This window comes from Chelonia mydas, chromosome 6 (assembly GCF_015237465.2).
Source record: "Chelonia mydas isolate rCheMyd1 chromosome 6, rCheMyd1.pri.v2, whole genome shotgun sequence".
In the NCBI taxonomy this organism is placed as follows: Eukaryota; Metazoa; Chordata; order Testudines; family Cheloniidae; genus Chelonia; species Chelonia mydas.
Window position 1 is genome coordinate 93,863,440 of NC_051246.2, and position 19,635 is coordinate 93,883,074.

General features: G+C 43.4%; 1 protein-coding gene across 29 annotated transcripts in view; it reads left to right on the top strand.

Moving 5' to 3' along the window:
- The window catches only part of NRXN3 (neurexin 3), a 1,375,103-nt gene that overhangs the window by 367,560 nt on the left and 987,908 nt on the right, over positions 1-19,635 (top strand). For all 29 annotated transcript variants that reach the window (XR_006291425.1, XR_006291426.1, XR_006291424.1 and 26 more), the window contains one exon: positions 12,532-12,833. Coding sequence is in view for 22 of the 29 variants with exons in the window: in XM_043548139.1 (XP_043404074.1) it covers positions 12,532-12,833 (302 nt within the window). In the remaining 7 variants the exon portion in view is untranslated. The remainder of the gene's footprint in view (positions 1-12,531; positions 12,834-19,635) is intronic.

Here is a 19,635-nt window from a genome sequence, read left to right on the forward strand (position 1 = left end):
CATATTACACAAATTGGCAAAGCTCCTGTACACATATGCCCCCCCCCCACAGACCTCCCTACAAACACACACTATACAACTATATTCCCTATGCACACTTCTGACAAACCAGAGCCACTCCTTTACACTTACATATTTACACCCTACACATTGGCAAACGCATAAAATGCCCCCTACGTGCTGGCATAAAGATACACACATCAACCCACCCTCTTCACCCTATAGTGGTACTCTCTGCACACTGATACACACGTGGTCACAAACAGAGAAATACACCCTACGTACACCTGCGTCCTTGCACACACCCTACCCATTACAAAAATGACCTACAAGTGGCTTTTGATGATTAAGACTTGTAAAGTGTTAGAAGATGAAAAGCCTGAGGTAAGTGATGTGTTATTGCACAATGGCATAGCCATGTACACACACACATGCTTGACACACACTCTGACACACACAACAGCACCTGCTGTCCCCCATAGCATTTTAAGAAACATTATTAGAACCCTAAAATGCAACAATATACTTTGTAAAAGGATCATTTTGAAGATAATTGTTGAGTCATTATTGTGATTAGTCTCTTAATGTAATTTATTTTCTACTTAAACTTCATACTGCCAGGACACCCAAAAAGCTTTCTGCTCAACAGCAAGAGTGACCGCTTCTGGTAGACTGTTTGCCAGGAGCTGGGAATGGGTGACAGGGGAATGGATCACTTGATGATTACCTGTTCTGTTCATTCCCTCTGGGGCACCTGGCATTGGCCACTGTTGGAAGACAGGATACTGGGCTAGATGGACCTTTGGTCTGACCCAAAAAAACAGACTCCAACGAGAGACTGCTGAATTGGAATTAATTTGCAAACTGGATACAATTAATTTAGGCTTGAATAGAGACTGGGAGTGGATGAGTCATTACACATAGTAAAACTATTTCCCCATGTTTATTCCCCCCCGCCCCCACTGTTCCTCAGAGGTTCTTGTTAACTGCTGGAAGTGGCCCACCTTGATTATCACTACAAAAGGTTTTCTTTCCCTGCCCCCCCCCCCCTCTCCTGCTGGTAATAGCTCATCTTAAGTGATCACTCTCCTTACAGTGTGTATGATAACACCCATTTTGTCATGTTCTGTGTGTATATAAGTCTCCTCACCGTATGTTCCACTGAATGCATCCGATGAAGTGAGCTGTAACTCACGAAAGCTTATGCTCAAATAAATTGGTTAGTCTCTAAGGTGCCACAAGTACTCCTTTTCTTTTTGCGAATACAGACTAACACGGCTGCTACTCTGTGACCCAGTATGGTCGCTCTTATGTTCTTATGTTAGACTGATGCCATCACAAGTGCAGGAGTGTCTAGTTCAATGCTATTTGTCTGCATCTGTCTTTCCACTCCTTTTCTTGTGCTTTTCAAGCATAGGGGGGCCCAACAGGAACAGGCTTTCCTCCTGGCCCTTCTTCGATCGATCTCATATAGGAATATCCTTCCCCTCATCTCTGTGATTCTCAAAGAAAATCTTCACCTCCATCTGCCTGTGCTGTCAGTGCAGGCCCCCCACAGGCAGTTCTCCAGGGCTTTGTCTACTTTAGTTGTAAGTGTCCAAAACAATGGTGGTCCCACCGCTTCCACTGGGAAGACACTGCTTCAGCCTCACAGAGCTCCCTGATATTCAGCCTACATTTTCCTTTTCTTAATTTCAACCCAGTCCTTTTTTTTTAACCAGGGTTAGCAGATGCCATTTTATTAGATGAATACTAGACATCTTACATCTAAATCAAAAACCCAGGTCCAAACAATTTGTGTTGGGGGATCTTTGGAATCTGACTCCTGCTCCAGATTCTCTTATCTTTATAATAGGCTGAACTAGGAGAATGGTGGTGTTGTGGGGCTTGGGATCCAGATAGCGATCCTAACTGTGAACTAAGAAGAGCAAACTCCTCTGAGGGTGTTTAACACCCTCCTCAGTCTCTCTTCTCCCCATACCCCATTCTCCTGTAACCCCTAGACTCATGCTCCCCCAGTGCCCTCACTCTTCCCATCCATCTTTCATAGTGTTTTTCTGCTCCTCATAGTCCCCGTGTCCTCTTTAGCCCCTTGAACCACAGTGTGGCAGCCATTTTGTCTGTGGGAATGGCTTCAGCCTCATTGAAGACAGTGGGAGGTGGCAACCCTCTTTATTAATGACTCCCTCACTTCCATGTGCAAAGAGACTGTAGGGAAATGGTGGCCATCTTGACGAAGTCAGCCGCATTGACTGTAATAAGAGATGGTGGCCATTTTGAACAAGGGGAACTTTGTGAGTTGGCAGCTTTCATCATGTTTTCACGAGGCAGGTAAAAACCCATCCCAAAATTGCCAGAGTCGCGATAAAATCATGATTGCTAATGTAACATCTCTTTGGTGAAACTGAGTAACTTCATGGATATAAAAGGCATAATTTGAATTTGCGCAATCAGGCAATGGGTTGTAATGATTTATGTAGGCAGCACCTCCATCAATAGGTGGAGCTTTAACTTTATCTTAGTGCTGAGGTGTCTGCTTTGATATGTTGTTGTATCTGATTTGGATTGTAGGGGGGTTGTAGGAAGTTTTATCCGTGCCTGTGGGGTTGGAGTTGTTACTAGCAGCATCCCAATACATCCTTGGATTTCTACAAGGGAGTGTTGCAGTATTGAAGATAAGCAGCTGGGAAATGAAGAGTGCAATCACACACTTACACACACATTCATATCACACTCTGTCTCACACATACACACACACACACACACACACAGACACACATTTTCAGCAAGCATAGGAGCATCTTACAATTGTACACTGTATGCCATGCACCAGGTGGGCTGGTGGGTTGCATAGCAACCATTAGGTAGAGAGATACCTGCACAATGGGGAGGCTGCTGGGAGAACTGATTCTGGGATCCCATGTTCACGATGCTGCCATATCCTATCCCCCCAGATCCTGCTACACAATGGGAATACAAATCTACCCACCCTGGATGCTTTGTGCCATTTTGCTTTGCATTTTGCTGAATGCTCCCATGTCTTGAGGGGTTTCTCTCTGGAGATAAATCTGATCATTTAAATCACCACATTTTAGAATGATGCAGGTGAGGAGAGTAAAAGATAAGCTGTGAGAAATGCAAAGCCAAAAAAATAAAAAAAAACAGTTATCCAGGACTGTGATGAGAATTCACCCTTGTGCTGTGGCTGGCAGGGAGAAGGGGCTTTTAAAGTTTTTATCCAACTCCCATCACCGTGGTATCTAAACATCAGCTCCTAGGAAGATCAGCAGCAAGTTCCCACCCTTCCTGTGAATACTGCTTTGTATCCCTCCCTTCCAAGTGTAAGGGGCAGCAGGGTAGAAGGCACAGAGACTTTTATGCCAAGAGGCAACCAATGGGATATCCAGGCTGGTGACATCGCAAGGGCAAAGGGAACAAAAGGGAAGAACAGATATGAGGCTGGAGAGGCAGAACTGATGGTGGGGACTGGGGCAGAGCAAATATGGGGGTAGAATTGATGTGGGGAGTGGGACAACAGGATTGTTTTGTGGGTGGGGCAGAACTGATTGCTAGGCGGGGGGATGGCCAGATGTGGGGGTGATGAGACACCTCCACACATTTTTCAGACCTTTTTAGCATTGCCTCTCTCCAGCCAACAGCCAAAAGCATCTCTCCCCATCTAAAAGGCTTGGAATTTAATGTTTCCTCACAAATGGGAAACAATGCAAAATCTCACACAGATAATAGCACAATCCTCCATGCTTTGCAAACAATGAAAAATCCACTAGAACAGAGATACCCAGCACACACTCTTCTCTGGACAGCTTCCTGGAGCTGTGTGAAATTCCAACCAGCTGATGCCAGGGACTAGTAAAGCTATTAGCTGGCCACTATAAAGATTGCTTGGAAATTCCTTGTTTTCCACTGAAGATGCATTAATGGCTAATGCCCAGTGGGAATGATTAATAATTAATTAGCACTTTTTATCCAGTGGTTTCAAAGGACTTTACCTTCCTTGTTGTTATCTTCATAAAACAGATAGGAACAAGCGGGCTTTTAACAGGCAGAGACATCTAGCTTTTCAGGGTAGTGTGTACAGCAGCTGCCAAAGAAGGGCAAGGAATGACTAACATTAAGCAATAGGAATTCTTTGGGTGGAACATAATGGCCCCTCTGCTTTTATTGCTTAACAAAGAGGCTTTTCTTGGTGAGATCAGAGCTGCAGCAGCGCATGCAAAATCAAGTTTAGCACAGAATGGGCACTGACTGGTGGATGAGTCTCACCATTAATGTTGGGTCCTAGACTGACAGGTGCTCAGAGCAGGGTTAGACATTACAAAAGCATTTCACTAAGTCCCACTGGGACCAGGTTAAATTGTAAAAATAATTGTCATAAATAACAGGTTGTAAATTAGCATCAACTTTGGAGTCTCCTGGTGCATTTTTGTCTGAATTCTTTATGGAAAGTCCATGGGGCAAGGTCTGTGCCTTCCTTTCTGTTGTACGGCATAGAGTACGCTGCTACAAATAATGACTTACCATTCCCAGTTCCTACTAATGTCACATGACTAGGTGCCTATGCAGTAGGGTAATATTGTGATGCCTGGAATGAATTTAGGGCCCTTCCCACTGTAAATCATGACACTCTGGTTAGAATGTGTTTCCTCTCCAAAACGATACAGAAAATAAATTGCCTTTTGAGCTCTGCTTGTAAGACATAGGGCAGACTGGTGTGAATCTTGCCCATCCTGTACATTTTAAGATGGGATCCCTAATAGGATCTTAGTTTGGGATTATTCATACCCAAATTCTATACTCAATTTGGAATTAGGATCCAAAATCCACACATGAACTAAAAACAGATAAAAAACAAAAATAAAACTTTCATGCCCATGCCTGCTCGAAGTAGTTTCAGAGCAGAAAATACCAGATGAATGACTCTGTGCATAGAGTATGGATTGAAAGCTTCATATCAAAACAATCTGTACAAATAGGGAGTGTAAGTGAAACATCTTGGATTTTCTCTGCCCCATTTTGATGGATCTGCAGTTGATGCCTTAAATTACTATTCAGATTTTTAATATACCCTTCTCCTTATCCCTTGCACTGATGGCCAGCAGCATTCTTATCTAAGTGACCGGGAGACTGGAAGTGAGACCTATTAATATACCTTATGTTGAGCTAACAGTCACCCCACCTTCCCAGAAAAAGGCCATTAAATGTGTATTCAATGCTTCACAAATCTGTGGCTGTGGGGAAATGACTTAGTCATAACGATTGCATTTGACTCCTGACCTCAGATGCTAGCTATTTTGATCAGAATTACCTGCAGGTATATAGAGCGTGTGTCCGACTTGATTGTAACACATTTCCTTCCTTCAGATCAGAAGTGACTAGGCAGAGAAATTACCATAGTAGAGAATGTTAAGCTCTTGGCTCTGACTACTTCAGAAGTGCAATCAATGTCAGTCCTCTATGGCTGGGGTGGCTGTCTATTAACATAAACATGGGTATTCCTTGGTGCTGTGTAAATGTAGGTGTGTGACCTACTCTCAAACATGCTTATGTACACACACAAATGCTCTCACAAGCACAAATATACATTAGTTATTACCTTTCTTGGCACTCCCAGAGAAAGCTCAGATTTTTATGGCTCCATCCCGTGAGCCCCTCTTGCAAGGCTATTAAAGGGTCTAGGTGGTATTTCAGACCTCACACTGCAGTGCTATCACTTGATGACGTTATGGGTTCATGTCATAAAATGATGCTCCTGCCTCATGACCTGAGGACACAAACATCAACACATGATTATTTCTCAAGGGTAGTTGTGACAGGAAATAATTTTTTCTTCTTCCAGTGCTGGTCCGTATGTGTGTTCCACTCTTGGGCATACATGCAGTCCATGTGTCTGAGACTGAGAATTCTTGCGAGTAGCATCCGTTGCACTGCACCCGTGCCCCTACTCTCCTCGTGCTCGGCACTGAGGGTACAAGGGAGTAGGCGGTGGAGTGCTGACCAACCATCTCTTCAGTTCCTCCTTACTGCCACATGACCTGAGATGGAATCCTCTAGTGTTTGGAGCTTTTCCTTTCTCTGTAAATATTCCTGTAAATATTCACAGTTGTATATTATTCTTAGTTTTTTGTAATTAGTGTTTTGATAACTCCAGAAAGTTAGTGAGAGAATCCCTACCCCGATGAACCCTCCTGGCCTCCTGATGTGGGACTCAGATTATACTCAGAATACTGGGCTTCAAAAGCTGTGTCTTCTGTCCCTGCTTCATTTGGGTCAGCGACAACAAGCAGCACTGCCTCAGAGAAACTCATATCTCTGCTCAGTGTAGTATCTGCCATTCTTTTTCCAGCAGAACATGGCAGGCGTGAGAACTTTGGCTTTGGAAGTACCTTATGGAGCATGCAGTGAGGCCTCAGTCACAATCAGCTGGGGGGAGCTCCCTGTACACTGATCAGAGTCAGCAAGGAGTGCATCTCCTAGTACTATGCCTGACCCCGGAGTGGAGAGGGGCAGAGAGAAGGACCCTTTGGTTAGCCGTCCCCATGAAAGTAAAAGCGTCCTCATGCTCACAAACACAAAAACAGATCCTCTCCTAGACTTTCTAAGAGGAGAGATCCTTCCCTGACCCCCTCCAAGTAGAGGGAGATGTCATGTCCAAACTATAAAGGTTTAGGTCATCCAAAGCCACATGGGCGAGTTCAAAAGACTCGTAGAGCAAAACTCCTTCGGTAACAGCCTCTGCATCGATCTCAACACTGATTGCGGTGCCACCTAAAATGAAGCACCGGGACCTGAAGGACTGGGAATCTTCAGTACCATAGAAATTACATTCAGTGTCAATACCATCCTGGCCCCATAAAGAATCACCTTCTGCACCTACTCCAATGGTACAGGTGAAAAGATACAACCTCCAAAGGTGCTGGTGACTTATACCAGTTCGGACGATATCTTCGTCCTCCTGGACCCACAATTTTCATTGTTATCGAGACTGATCCTCACCAGGGAAAGAGATAAATGCCTGTGGGAATATAGGACTCTGGAAAAAAGTCCATCCTTTGTCCTGACCATTAGCTACGATTTCCTCTCAAGGGAACCATCAGCACTGCTGTTGGACCTGGATCCAACCTTTTCATCTTTGGAAGAGTCAGATATTCCTGTGGAACCAGATTCACTTCCACCCAGGGAATTCAGCCCAGACAGGGGATCGAGAATCTCCTGGAACCAGCCCTGGGCACACAGAGAGGCAATAACAACAGACAAGTGGTTGTTGGATATCATCCATTCCAGGTATACCGTCAAGTTTCTCTGTGCACCTTCTTCAAAACCCCCTTCCTCTTTTCAGGGACGTCTCTTATGAGAGAATCCTCCTTCAGGAGGTATAGTCTCTTCTCCAATGGGGAGCAATACAGCAGGTACTCCCTGAACATTGTGGAAAAGGCTCCTGTTCAAAATATTTTCTTGCCCTGAGAGGAAAGGAGGCTGGAGACCCATTCTCACCCTGTGTCAGTATTTTTATTCACATGTTGCAATTTTGTATAGTTACATAGACATCGATAATACCATTCCTAGAAAAAGGCACATGGTTCATAGCTTTCGGTATGAAAGACTCGCACTTTCATGTGGATATTCACCCCTCTCACAGATGATTCCTCAGATTGTGGTGGACTGCCAACACTATTAATACAGGGTGCTCCCATTTCGGGTTAGCTATAGCTCCCAGAGTCTTCAGAGAAGTGTTCTCAGCTCAGACAAGCCAGCTCCACCATCTTTCTGTACTTGGAGTACTGGCTTCTGAATAGCAGGTTTTGCCTCGAAGCCTTAACGTCAACTTCGTCATTGCTTCACCTTTTAGCATCCCTGGGAATCTGCATAAATGCGGAGACGCCTACCCTGACTGCAAGACAGTTCATAAATTTATAGGAACGACACTGGATTAAATCAGGGGTGAGGGCCTACCTCCCCACTGACAGATTTTGCACCATTTACACTCTGATAGATGTAATTACACACAACCCTCATTACGTGAGTTTGGCTGTTCCTTACTCTTCTGGGGCATATGGCGCCATGTACTTATGTGATGCCATTCACAAGACTCCATCTCCTTTACCTGTAAGCTTGGCTCCAAACGGTATATGCGCTGAGCAAGCACAGCATGAATATTATAGTGACAATTCCCTCTGAGGTGAAGACCTCTCTAGGTTGGTGGAGAGACCCTGGTTATGTGTGTATGGGAGTTCTCTTTCACACCTGACGAGACCATAATTACAGACATCTCCCTGATAGGTTGAAGAGCCCACATGGATGATTACACAGCACAAAACACTTGGACTCCTCGGAAAGACAGAATACACATCAATTTTCTGGAACTGAGAGCAGTAGGAGAGGCTTGCAAAGCGTTCCTACTATTCATACAATCCCAGCATGTCCCGATAATGTCAAACAACATAACTGCCATTTTTATAGAATAAAGCAGGGAGGAGCACTCTCTGTTCCCTTCCATCCTGGTAGTTACCTTACGTTCTACGGAACAGTCAACTAGACAGGGCACAAGTCATCCTCATTGTCCCCAGATGACCCAGACAGTTCTGGTTTCCAAGCCTCCTACCAGTGTTATCTCATCCATCTATTAGCATTTGGACCTTTCTGGATCTCTTGATCCAGAAAAATGGCAGGGTCAGGCATCCCAACCCCAGTGCTCTTCATCTCATGGCTTGGTATTTGATGGGTGTCAAGCCTAGAATGTTCCTGCTCTGGGGTGGTGCAAATCAGTCTTTAAAATATCAGAAAAGTTTCCACCAGAAAATGTCACTTATCCAAGGGGAAACATTTCTCTGTCTGGGCTCAGCAAAAACATCTCTCTCCACAGACAGCCGAAATATGTTGGACAGTCTTCTTACCCTTAAGATGAGGCAAGCTTTGAACTGCTAGCTACGTGTTCCATGTCTCACCTGTTAATGAAATTCCCCTTTCTCACTGCTGTCACCTTGGCCTGAAGGGTAGGTGAACTTAGGGCCTTAGTGAATGATCCACTGTACACAATAGCCTATAAGGATAAAGTCTCACTATGATTACACCCAAAGTTCATCCCTAAAATAGTTTTGGAATTTCAATGAACGGGTCCATTCACTTACCCGTGTTTTTCCCGAAGCCCTGGGCCTTGGGTGAGGAGCGAAGACTTCATTCCCTCTGTGTGTGACGAGCATTGGCATTCTCCTGTCAGAGAATGAAACAGATCAGGAAGTCATCTAGACTGTCTTGTTGTCATAGCAGAACGAGTATGAAGGCAAGCTGTATCTCTAAGGGCACATCTACACTGCAGTAAAAGACCCGCAGCACCAAGTCTCAGAGCCTGGGTCAGATGACTTGGGCTCGTGGGGATCAGGATGCTGGCCTTAACATTGTAGTGTAGATGTTGAGGTTTGGGCTGGAGCCCAGGCTCTGAAACCCTGGGTCTCAGTGCCTGGGCTCCAGCCTGAGCCCAAACGTCTACACTACAATTGTTAGCCCCACAGCCCAAGCCCTGTGAGCCTGAGTCAGCTGACCTGGGCCAGGTTCGGCTGTGCTGTGGGTCTTGTATTGCAGTGGAGTCATACCCTAAGCGGATCTCTAGCTGTATTCTACTCTATTATCCATTCACACAGCTTTCTGCCCAACAGGGGGTAAAGGCTCACTCTACAAGGGCACAAGCATCCTCAGTAACATTGCTTCCAGAGGTACCAATGCTTGACATTTCCAGGGCAGCTATGTGGAGCTCCATCCACACATTGGTGAGGCTTTACACCTTGGTCCAGGACTCCGCCACTGATGCATCCCTTGGGACAGCAGTTCTGCAAGCAGCAATATTATAGAATCATAGAATATCAGGGTTGGAAGGGACCTCAGGAGGTCATCTAGTCCAACCCCCTGCTCAAAGCAGGACCAATCCCCAACTAAATCATACCAGCCGGTATCCTTGCACTGTGCGCCTCTCTAAATATGCTCATCAGTCACCCACAGTGGAATACAAATAGGGACCAGCACTTGAAGAAAGGGAAATTAGTTACCTTATTGTAACTGGAGTTCTTCAAGCTGTATGGTCCCTATCTGTATTTCACTACTTGCCCTCCTTCCCCTCTGCTTTGGACCATGAAAGGATTTGTGGTAGAGAAGGAAGGGGAGAGACAGTCAGTCCGCCCCATCCTTATACTTTTGGTGTGGAGCATGAGGAGAGGAGGAGTTCAGCCAGGGATCAACAGACACTACTCGCAGGAATTCTCCAGTCTCAGGTGCATGAAGTGTGTGCATACCCCAGAGTGGAATACAGATAAGAACCACACATCTAGAAGAACTCCAATTACAATAAATTAAGTAACTTCCCTTTCCCTCAGTCTCTTATTAAGGGGTTCTGCTGAATCTTTGCTTAGACTAAATGAAGACAAAATGAAGCAAAGAAGGGCTGCTAATGTGTCAGTGTGGCAACAGAATAGGCTCCTGCCTAATGCAAGAGACATGGGAGTGACTGCAGTTTGATTGTGCCATCCAGGAATTTCACATTCAGCCTTCCATTTGTGGGTGGGATTCAACAACATTCCACTGTGCTGATAACGTGAGGAGCCATGGAATGTGCATCAGTCCCCTGAATACCCTGTTTACAATGTGCTACTCACTCTCAGCCATTTTGCAAGCTTCACAACCCACATTTTGTATTGCCCCCCTACACTTGATTCAAGTTGAGTGGCTGACTCTCCAGTCACATCTGAGCGTGTTATGTGCTGAGGCAGGAACATCACTGGATTTGGCTGCTTTACTGGTGGATGAAAACGAGCAAGAAATCTTTCAAGAACATTGATTCTTAGTTATTAGTCAATGAAAAAACCCTAATGGCTAAAGAACAGTTTGTCAAAACCAGTTAATTATCCATGTGAAACGACCTAATACACAGCTCACTCCAGCTTTTATATTTTTTTAAAAAGCACAAAACTTCCTCCTTTTTCAACTCTGCTAGATGATTAAAAGAAGAAGAAAAAGACATTTCTGAGGGACTGCAGGAGACAGGGAATTGGTGGTGTGAAAAAGGCATTTAGGTTGCATGTTGGATTTATGTTAGTGTGTCCTCTAGATTTGCTATCATCCCGGTTTTACCCGGACAGTCCAGTTTTTGGCTTCTGTGTCCAGCTGCCATTTAGGGTTGCCGGGTGCCTGGTTTTCGACTGGGAAGTCCAGTTGAAAAGGGGACCCGGCAGTATCTGTTCAGATGTACTGACTGGACACCAAAAGTCCAATTACCATGGCATGGGGGGACACTCCGGGTCACTAACCTGCTCCAGCTGGGGCTGCCTCCTACATGCAGGCAGGCTCCTTGTCAGTATGCAGCAGCTCCTGTCCCAGTCCCGGAGCAGAGGGAGCCCAGCGGGGGCAGGAGAAGAAGGTGGAGATGATCCAGTGAGTGACGGGGGGAGGAGGGGAGAAGAACGAGTGACGTGGATGGAGCCTTTGGGGAAGAGGTGGAGCAGAGGCAAGGCCTTGGGGGGAAGAGGTGGGGAAGGGGTGGTGCTTTGGGGGCAGAGGCAGAACAGGGGGAAGGACCTTGGGGGTCTGGTTACCAGCAATTAGAAATGTGGGAACCCTACTTTCCTCTCTGCAGAACTGAGTTCAAATGCTGCCTCCAGTCACCAGAGGAAATGAGTTTGCTGGTCATGCCCTAGTGTACTGTACACACAGGAAATTTGGGGTTTTTTTGCAAAGAAAGAGAGACTTTGTTGTGTGCGGCCAACAATCCCCCGTGCTTTATTTTGCTCTGCAAAGAGATGCATCTGCCTATTAAGGATTCTCTAAGTAGTGTCGTCCAGCAGGCAAAGATCTGTGCTAAGTACTGCAATTAGAAGTACCTAGAAGAGTTTACTGCTACCCTGTCCATTTCAGATCGGTGTCAGTGTTCTGACCTGGATTTCACTGTGACTATCAAAGGAGAGAACTTGAGGCAGTGACTCATTTTACCCCTTCAGTATGTCCTTGGAACAAAGGGACAAATCAACCAGAATTAGATTCGATACCATCTCAGATATACTCCCAACAGTAGTTCAGGCAGGTGTCTGGCATGGCATTACCAGTATGGTAGTGGTCAGAGGCACATTATTCACTTCTTTTGGAATCTTTTTGGGCAGGTGGTAGTGTGATGGTTACATTGGAGGTCATTCCCTCATGCTTCTGATAAAAATGTAAATTCATTTGTAGCACAATTGTAAGTTTTAACATTTACCTTCTTCTGGCCACTATTGTGCTACCTTTGAATGTCTTCCATGGAATCAATGCTGGCTGCAATGGAAGTGGAGCCAATATATTGATTTTAACAGGGATTGAGGACCCTACTATTGAGTCTGTTGATAGCTACACTACAACAGAGACAACACAGTCCACAGGAACAACAGAAGAACACTAAGAAAGCCATGAGATTTTTGAGTAGTTTAATAATGATTTTAATTCTGTTCTTAGCAAGGAAAATACTAACCAGCTCTCTCTCTGTTTCTTCTTTTTCAGCGAGAGATGAAAATGTGGCCACCTTCCGTGGCTCAGAGTACCTTTGCTACGACCTGTCCCAGAACCCCATCCAGAGCAGTAGCGACGAGATCACCCTCTCCTTCAAGACGTGGCAACGTAACGGGCTCATCCTCCACACGGGCAAGTCAGCTGATTACGTCAACCTGGCTCTGAAAGACGGTGCGGTCTCCTTGGTCATTAACCTGGGGTCCGGGGCCTTCGAGGCCATTGTGGAGCCTGTCAATGGCAAATTCAATGACAACGCTTGGCATGACGTTAAAGTGACGCGCAACCTGCGGCAGGTAATGGTGAAGGAGTGAGAACGCCAGGAAGGCTTCTCTCTAGTGTTATCTGGGCAGACATGGGGGCAGGTGATACAGAAATAGGGATGCTCGGTGAAGTACATCAAAGTGTTTTTACCCTCCCAGATGTCTCTCAGTTATCCAATGGACAATGAAATACCAGTAGTCAATGGGAACGTAGCCCAGTTGTGATATCTCCATTTCCACTTATTAATTTTTGTCTATTTTTCCCCAGTTTGATTTAATAATAAAACTTGTGACTTGGCTTTACTTTCATCTCCCTTTTCCTTTTCCTTTTCTCTTTTTTCTTTCTTTCTTTTATTATGTCCTTAATTACATTTCAATCTTATCAGTAATATTCTTGTTGCATTTAAATACTGTGGGAACAGAGTGGTTTTTTCCACAGCTAACTGTTTAATCCCCCACCCTTCGTCTTCTTTATGTTTTGTTAATTGATTTAACCATTGCCATGATGTCATAAGTCTAATTCTTAAAGTGTTTGTTTCTTCCTTTACTTTTTTCTTTTCTGTGTGTGTGTGTGTGTGTGTGGTTATTTTAACTTTGTAGCTTGGGAGTTAATTGGCTGGAGTCTTTCCGAATCTCTTTGTTTCTCTGTTCTTTTTTATTTTATTTTTTTCTGTTCTGTGATCTGTTTTATTGCTTGTGTCTCTGCTGATGAGACTCTTCTGTTGACTGTGAGGACTGGAAAAATGGAAGGACCAAAAAAGAAAACAAAGAGAAAAACCACAAACGCGCCGCTTTGGAATGGCTTTATCTGATTCTTGTCACTGTAACTTTACAACTCTTCCTGTCACTTTTGTAAGCGGACAGCTCTGTCAGGTGATGTCTTCGCTAGTCAGCTAGCCTTAAAATATTGAAAGCTCACTCATGAAATCTAAATGTGTGTATAAATAGATAAGATAAAATTAAATAACATTGCTTTGGAAGCTGGTGAATAGATCAAGTCACTTAGGCCCATCCACTGCATGACAAGTGAGGTTTACATTATGGATATAAACTGTTTAGTGTCTTATTGATTGGTAAACACTGTGTAAACAGCTTGCAAACTGAGATTTTAAATCAGTTTACATAAACAGTGTGATCTGTCCATTTGCTTGTTAATGTGAATGTTTACACAAATCCTCATGGTGTTATTCCAGTTTATATAACTTTACTGGCTGAGAAAGCAGCCTTTTTGGAACATTTACACTAGCTAGGATAACAATGTATATGGGATAACAATCCTCTTGCTTCACGTCATAAACCAGCGAGAGCCTGACATCAGGAAGAATCTTCACCCATTGGTGTGTTAGTGCATAATTGCCCATTATGGGGATTTTACACCTTCTTTTGAAATATCCACTGTTGGAAACAGACTAGAGAGAGATGTCTAATACATTACGGCAATTGCCATGTTTCTACAATATCCAAGATGCCGTGTTTTTACATATTCGACATGTCTGTTTGTAAACTGGAGGATTATATTCAATCAGGCCAAATTCTCTTCTAAATTACATGCGACAGCAGGGTTATCACTGAAGTCAAAATTTGTCTAGTTCTACTATTTCACATGCAGTTATAAATTTAATTTCTTATGCAGTGGATGGGCCTTAATGATCCTGTTTCATTAAAATACTCCCATTGGTCCAGTAGAGGGAGATACAGCAACTATCTGAGGGCTGTCAGTCTGGAATGGTCTGAATATATCACTTTATTTATTGGTTCCATTTTATTTATTTTTAGATGTTTTCAGAATGGATGCTCTCTGAATATCTTTTTCTGGTTTATAGGCCATTTTAGCTAATGGTACTTTTTATTTTTCTGGGAAATCAGTTTTCAACGTCAAAGAGCAGCCAGAGCAAAATGCATCCTTGCTGCTTGCCGGAGCTGGTTTAGATCTTGAGGAAGTGGTGATGGGGAGGGTTGGCAGTTGGAATTATAAATGGGACTCTCTCTCTTTAAAAATACCGCTCTAGCTGATATCTTTTATTTTCTGAGTACACAGTTGAATACAAATAACACTAGGTCTTTTTGGCATGGGTTAGAGCAGCAGCATGTTCTCGTCACTGAAGGTGAGGCAGAACCTGGCATTTTACATTATACTCTATACATCCTGTTTTGTCTGTTCACAACATTATTGTTTGGTCCTGAATTCTGAGAGGATCCTGCTTGATTGCCTAGTAGCTGGGATGTTATAGCAGGGCTGTTTCATTCTTTTTCAAACCACCAAGGAGACCAAACTCTTAAAAAAAACAAAAAAAGAAACCAAAAAAACCACAGTGCAGAGGTGATTAAAGGCTCAGTCATGCAAAGTGCTGAGTGCTCTTAATTTCTATTGACTTCACTGGGAATTGAGGACTCCTAGAATCTATCTGGACTGCAAAATAAACACAATTCAACAACGGAATGATTTATAATTCATTAATATCTGCCATGAGGGATAGAGAGGTATTATCACATTCAAGGTGCAGGGGCCAGAATTGGTTATGGCCGCTATACACCTTCATCATACCATGCTCTTATTCCATAATAAAACAGAGAAGGAGTGCCTTGTGGTAAAAGCATTGGAGTAGGACTTAGGGGATCTGAGTTCTATTCCTGATTTTGCCACCGATTTCCTGGGCATGTCACTTTCTTTCTCTTTCCTTCAATTTCCGCATCTGTAAAAGACAGCAATAATAATACTTACCCATCATATAGGTGGGTTGTGAGTCCTAATTCACTGATATGTATGAAGTGATTTAAGATCTTCTGATGGAAGGTGATATAAAGGACATAGTGTATATTTTTACATGCAATATATCATCTGCTCTCCATCACCTCCAGAGTATATATATGCACAGAAGAATAGTATAGTATCGTTTTTTTAGTATAGAGAAGACAGGTGGAAGAGCCTTTGCTGGTTCTGAACCATTCCCATAGTTACAGCCCTGCTAGAGAAAAGGGACACAGAAGAGTTACTCTGGGCCCTTAGATTTTATAAGAAACTCCATTGCCTCCTCATTTTTGACTGAAAATATTTACATTGGGGGGAAATACATTTTCCAGAAAGCAAATAAAGTTATTTTTTTCAAATGAGATTTAGGAAAATCTAATAATATAATCCACATTTTAAATTATGCCATTTTTAACATAATTTTTTGACCGTGTTCCTGGAAATTAGATCAGAATTTCCGACGTATGCGGGAGGCTTTGCCCAATACTTTTGGTTGGTCGTTACATGTTTTATAACTAAGGTATGACAGTATCAAGTCCTTTGTTTTCTTAGATCAAGCGACTAATGCAGTAGTTAATCTCTTCAGAGAGAGGGACAGACCGTGAACTCAGAATTTCCCTTGAGCTAATGTCAATGTAAAACTTTTTATTTATCTTCTTTCTATTATAGTTAACACAGATCTCTGGTTTTGTCTTTTGGGAAATGTGTAGCAGGGACAGGATTGTAGCTATCTTTCACCAGCACTTTCAGAACATGCATGGGGGGAAGTGCAGTCTAGTGGTCAGAATGGAGACTGGGAGTCAGGATTCCTGGGTTTTATCTGCAGCTTTGTCATTGAGTCACTGTGTGACCTTGGGCAAGTCACATTCCCTGTCTCTGCCTCAGTTTCCTCATCTGTAAAATGGAGATAATAATACTGCTTTGTCACACAGGTTGATATGAGGCTTCTTTGATGAAGGTTTCAAAGTAGTTTGAGATCCTTGGACAGAAGGCAATAAGTGCAAAGTATTATTATCATTCATTCTCTAAGAACAAATAAAATGGAATTGGGACATAATTACATTGTGTTGCAATTCCACACAATTTCCTCCAAGCAAATCAGTCTCCAAGCAAATCAGCCTCCTAAATCAATCCAGGACTCTGAAAAATGTCCTGGAAGTCAGTAGCAGGAGGCAGGACAGCTCCCATTGTGTACATTTTTGGATCTGTTTTTGCCTGTTTGGATCAGAATGGAGCACTGGATCCTGGGCCATGAAGTCTCCACTGGCTGCACTGTGGCATTAACAACTAAGGTGGCCACACTGCAGAGATTCCACCACAGGGGCCTTGGGTTCCTTGGTTGTAAACACATGTACAGATAACCTACTTGGCTTCCACTCGACTCTAGAGGACATTTAAAAACAACCCCAAGGTTCCGTTAAACCAACTGGGTTTTACTGATAACTGTGTGATCTGGTTCCCCTTAGCTTTATTTCATTACCAGCACTTAGTTGGGTAGTGGAGGCCAAGCCTGCAGCCTGAGACTGTTGTAGGATGGGGCCATCTAGGAATGGAGACGCAGTCTTAGAGACAACAAGAGACATGCTAAATGCTGTCAACCTTTTGCCCCTGCCACCTCAAATGTCTGACACAGGCAATTTCTTCATCGGTAAAATGGGTTTAACTCCTGCACCCCAGGTGACCCAGGTGAGCTACAAGTGGACATTGGCAATCCAACCACGTGTGTTTTGTATGTCTTTCCTGAGAGTCATGAATTCACCTGTTCTAAAGAAATCTGCAAATAAAGGGACTGGAAGGACAGCCCCAGGGCTTTGGGCTCATCTTCAGCCAACAGCTTCCAGGCATGGGAGATTGTTCCTTGCTTAGGATAATTCCGCAATACTTGAGGGTAGCAGAGATTAGAGGAGGGGCAGGGAAAGAAGGATGGGGGTGGCTGGGAGGAAATACTTTGCTGGGGTCTCTCTTGAAGGGAGTGGACGGTGTGTGTATCTGTGGGGAGGAAGGGGTTGTTGGTGGGGAATACACCCTGATGGGCTTTTGAAAAGTAAGTATTGCGCAATTTTAATTTTAATCCAGTTCTGGATGAGTGGTGCTAAAATATATATGGGAGGCAGGGAGAGTAGGCAGTTCCCTTCCTCTTCACAATCTACAAGGCATGGTTTCCCATAGAGTCCTGGTCATATTGTCCTCTCTTTCACTCTGTGTGTGTCAGGCGCCCCACGCCTTTTTTTGAAAGACTAACACTAGACCATTCATGCAATGTGTCATTTTTACTAACCAACTAATGTACTAACACCCTAACGACTCATCTTTGCTTTTAGTTATTTTAATTAACAATCGTTCTGTTCACGATTTTTTAATTTCCTTTCTTCCCCCTTTTCCGCAAAGCACTCAGGCATTGGACACGCTATGGTAAACAAACTACATTGTCTGGTAGATATCATTCTTATTGTCTCTTTTTTTGGGTTTGCCGTGTGTTACCCGCCTTTTCCTCCCTTTACTCCCCTTTTCCCCCCCACCTTTATATTTACTTCCTCTTTTGATTTTCTTTTGATTTCACTGTGAACACCTTTTTTTTCCTCTTTATTTTTTAAAATATTTTCTTTAAGAAAAAAACAAAACAACAAAAACAAACACAACTGTTCTGGAAATGGGGTTTGGTAATTTCTTTCATTGGTTTCTTCACTTCCCTTTTTCTTTTTGTTTTTCACTCTGATGATTTTTTTCTCTCTTTTGCTTTTTAGTTTAGCTTTCTTTCTTTCTCTTTTTTTGTTTGTTTTGCTTTTGACTCTCTGAAGGTTTTTAGCTCAGAACCATTGCAGGGCCTCTAGTTTGTGTGGTGAAGGCTCTCTTTTTCTCTCATCCTTTTGTTGTCGCAACGGCTGTTGTAGGCAAATTGGCCAGAGCTTTCCTCTTTCTTCCCACTTCTCCCTATCACTCTCTCTTTCTCTCTCTGACTTTCCACCTGCCATGGCCGAAAGGAGCTCAGCCGGTTGTTTGTTTCACTACACATTCTGCATGGCATGTCCACGTCTGGTGACTGTCCCTCTCCTATTGGCCTCTGTCTTTTTTCCTCCATATCCCCTTCTAACCACTAACAAACCCTTCTAACCTTTAAGCAAAATTCATATCACTTTCACTTCCTCCTTTCCCTCCTCCCCCTCCGTTCCCCCTTCACCCTCATGTGTTTTGGGGTTTGGGATTTTTGAGGTCTTTTTTGTTTTGTTTATGATTATCTTGTTTTCTGTTTGGTTTTCATTTTTGATGATTGCATGCAAGTGTGAAATAGATTTTCTTTCTCTCTCTCTTTCTCTCTTTATTTACGGGCTCCAGATCTTATTGGCATGGGCCTGTCAAAGTGCGGTGTGTGCACGCTTTGCATTTTCTCTCTTTCTCTTCTCTGCTCCTCTCACACTTGCTGGTGTGTGGTTGATTTTATTTTATTAGTTTTTGTTAATTTCTTCCTTTCATATTATTAGTGTGTTGGTTATGATTCAGCCAGAGCTTTTAAAATTTTATTTGTTCCTTTCTTTGATTTTGCGGTGGTGGGTGGTGGGCGTGTGTCTCCTTAGGTCCATGGCATGCACATCCATAATGTATTGAAAGTGAGATCCTTTCCCTCCATCCCTCCCCGAATGCATGATTGTCAGTGTGCCGTGAGCAAATAAAAAATAAAATAAAAAAAACAAAAATATCAACTTTGACTTCAGTAGTGTTTTTACTAATGACTGAATAATAACTAACTAACTAACTAACAATAATCATTAATATAAATACTAATTAATCATAAAATCAGCTAAGACGAACAATCTCTTTTGAGGACAGTTCCATTTTCTAGCCTGATTTAGTGGAGAGCCTCTTGACGGATGGAACGCCTGGTTGGCTTGGGAGCACTAAGGTAACAAAACAGGGGTGAATAGAAGCTGGAGTGCTTCTGTTGTGGGCAAAGCAGACCAGAAAATGGAACTTGGCTGCACTAAAAAAACCAAACCTCACCAAAACCTTAATAAAAGTGATATAAAACGTAGGGGAGGCGACTTGCCCTTCTCAGAACTGTAAGGTCATTGCTGGGAATTTTTTTCTTTG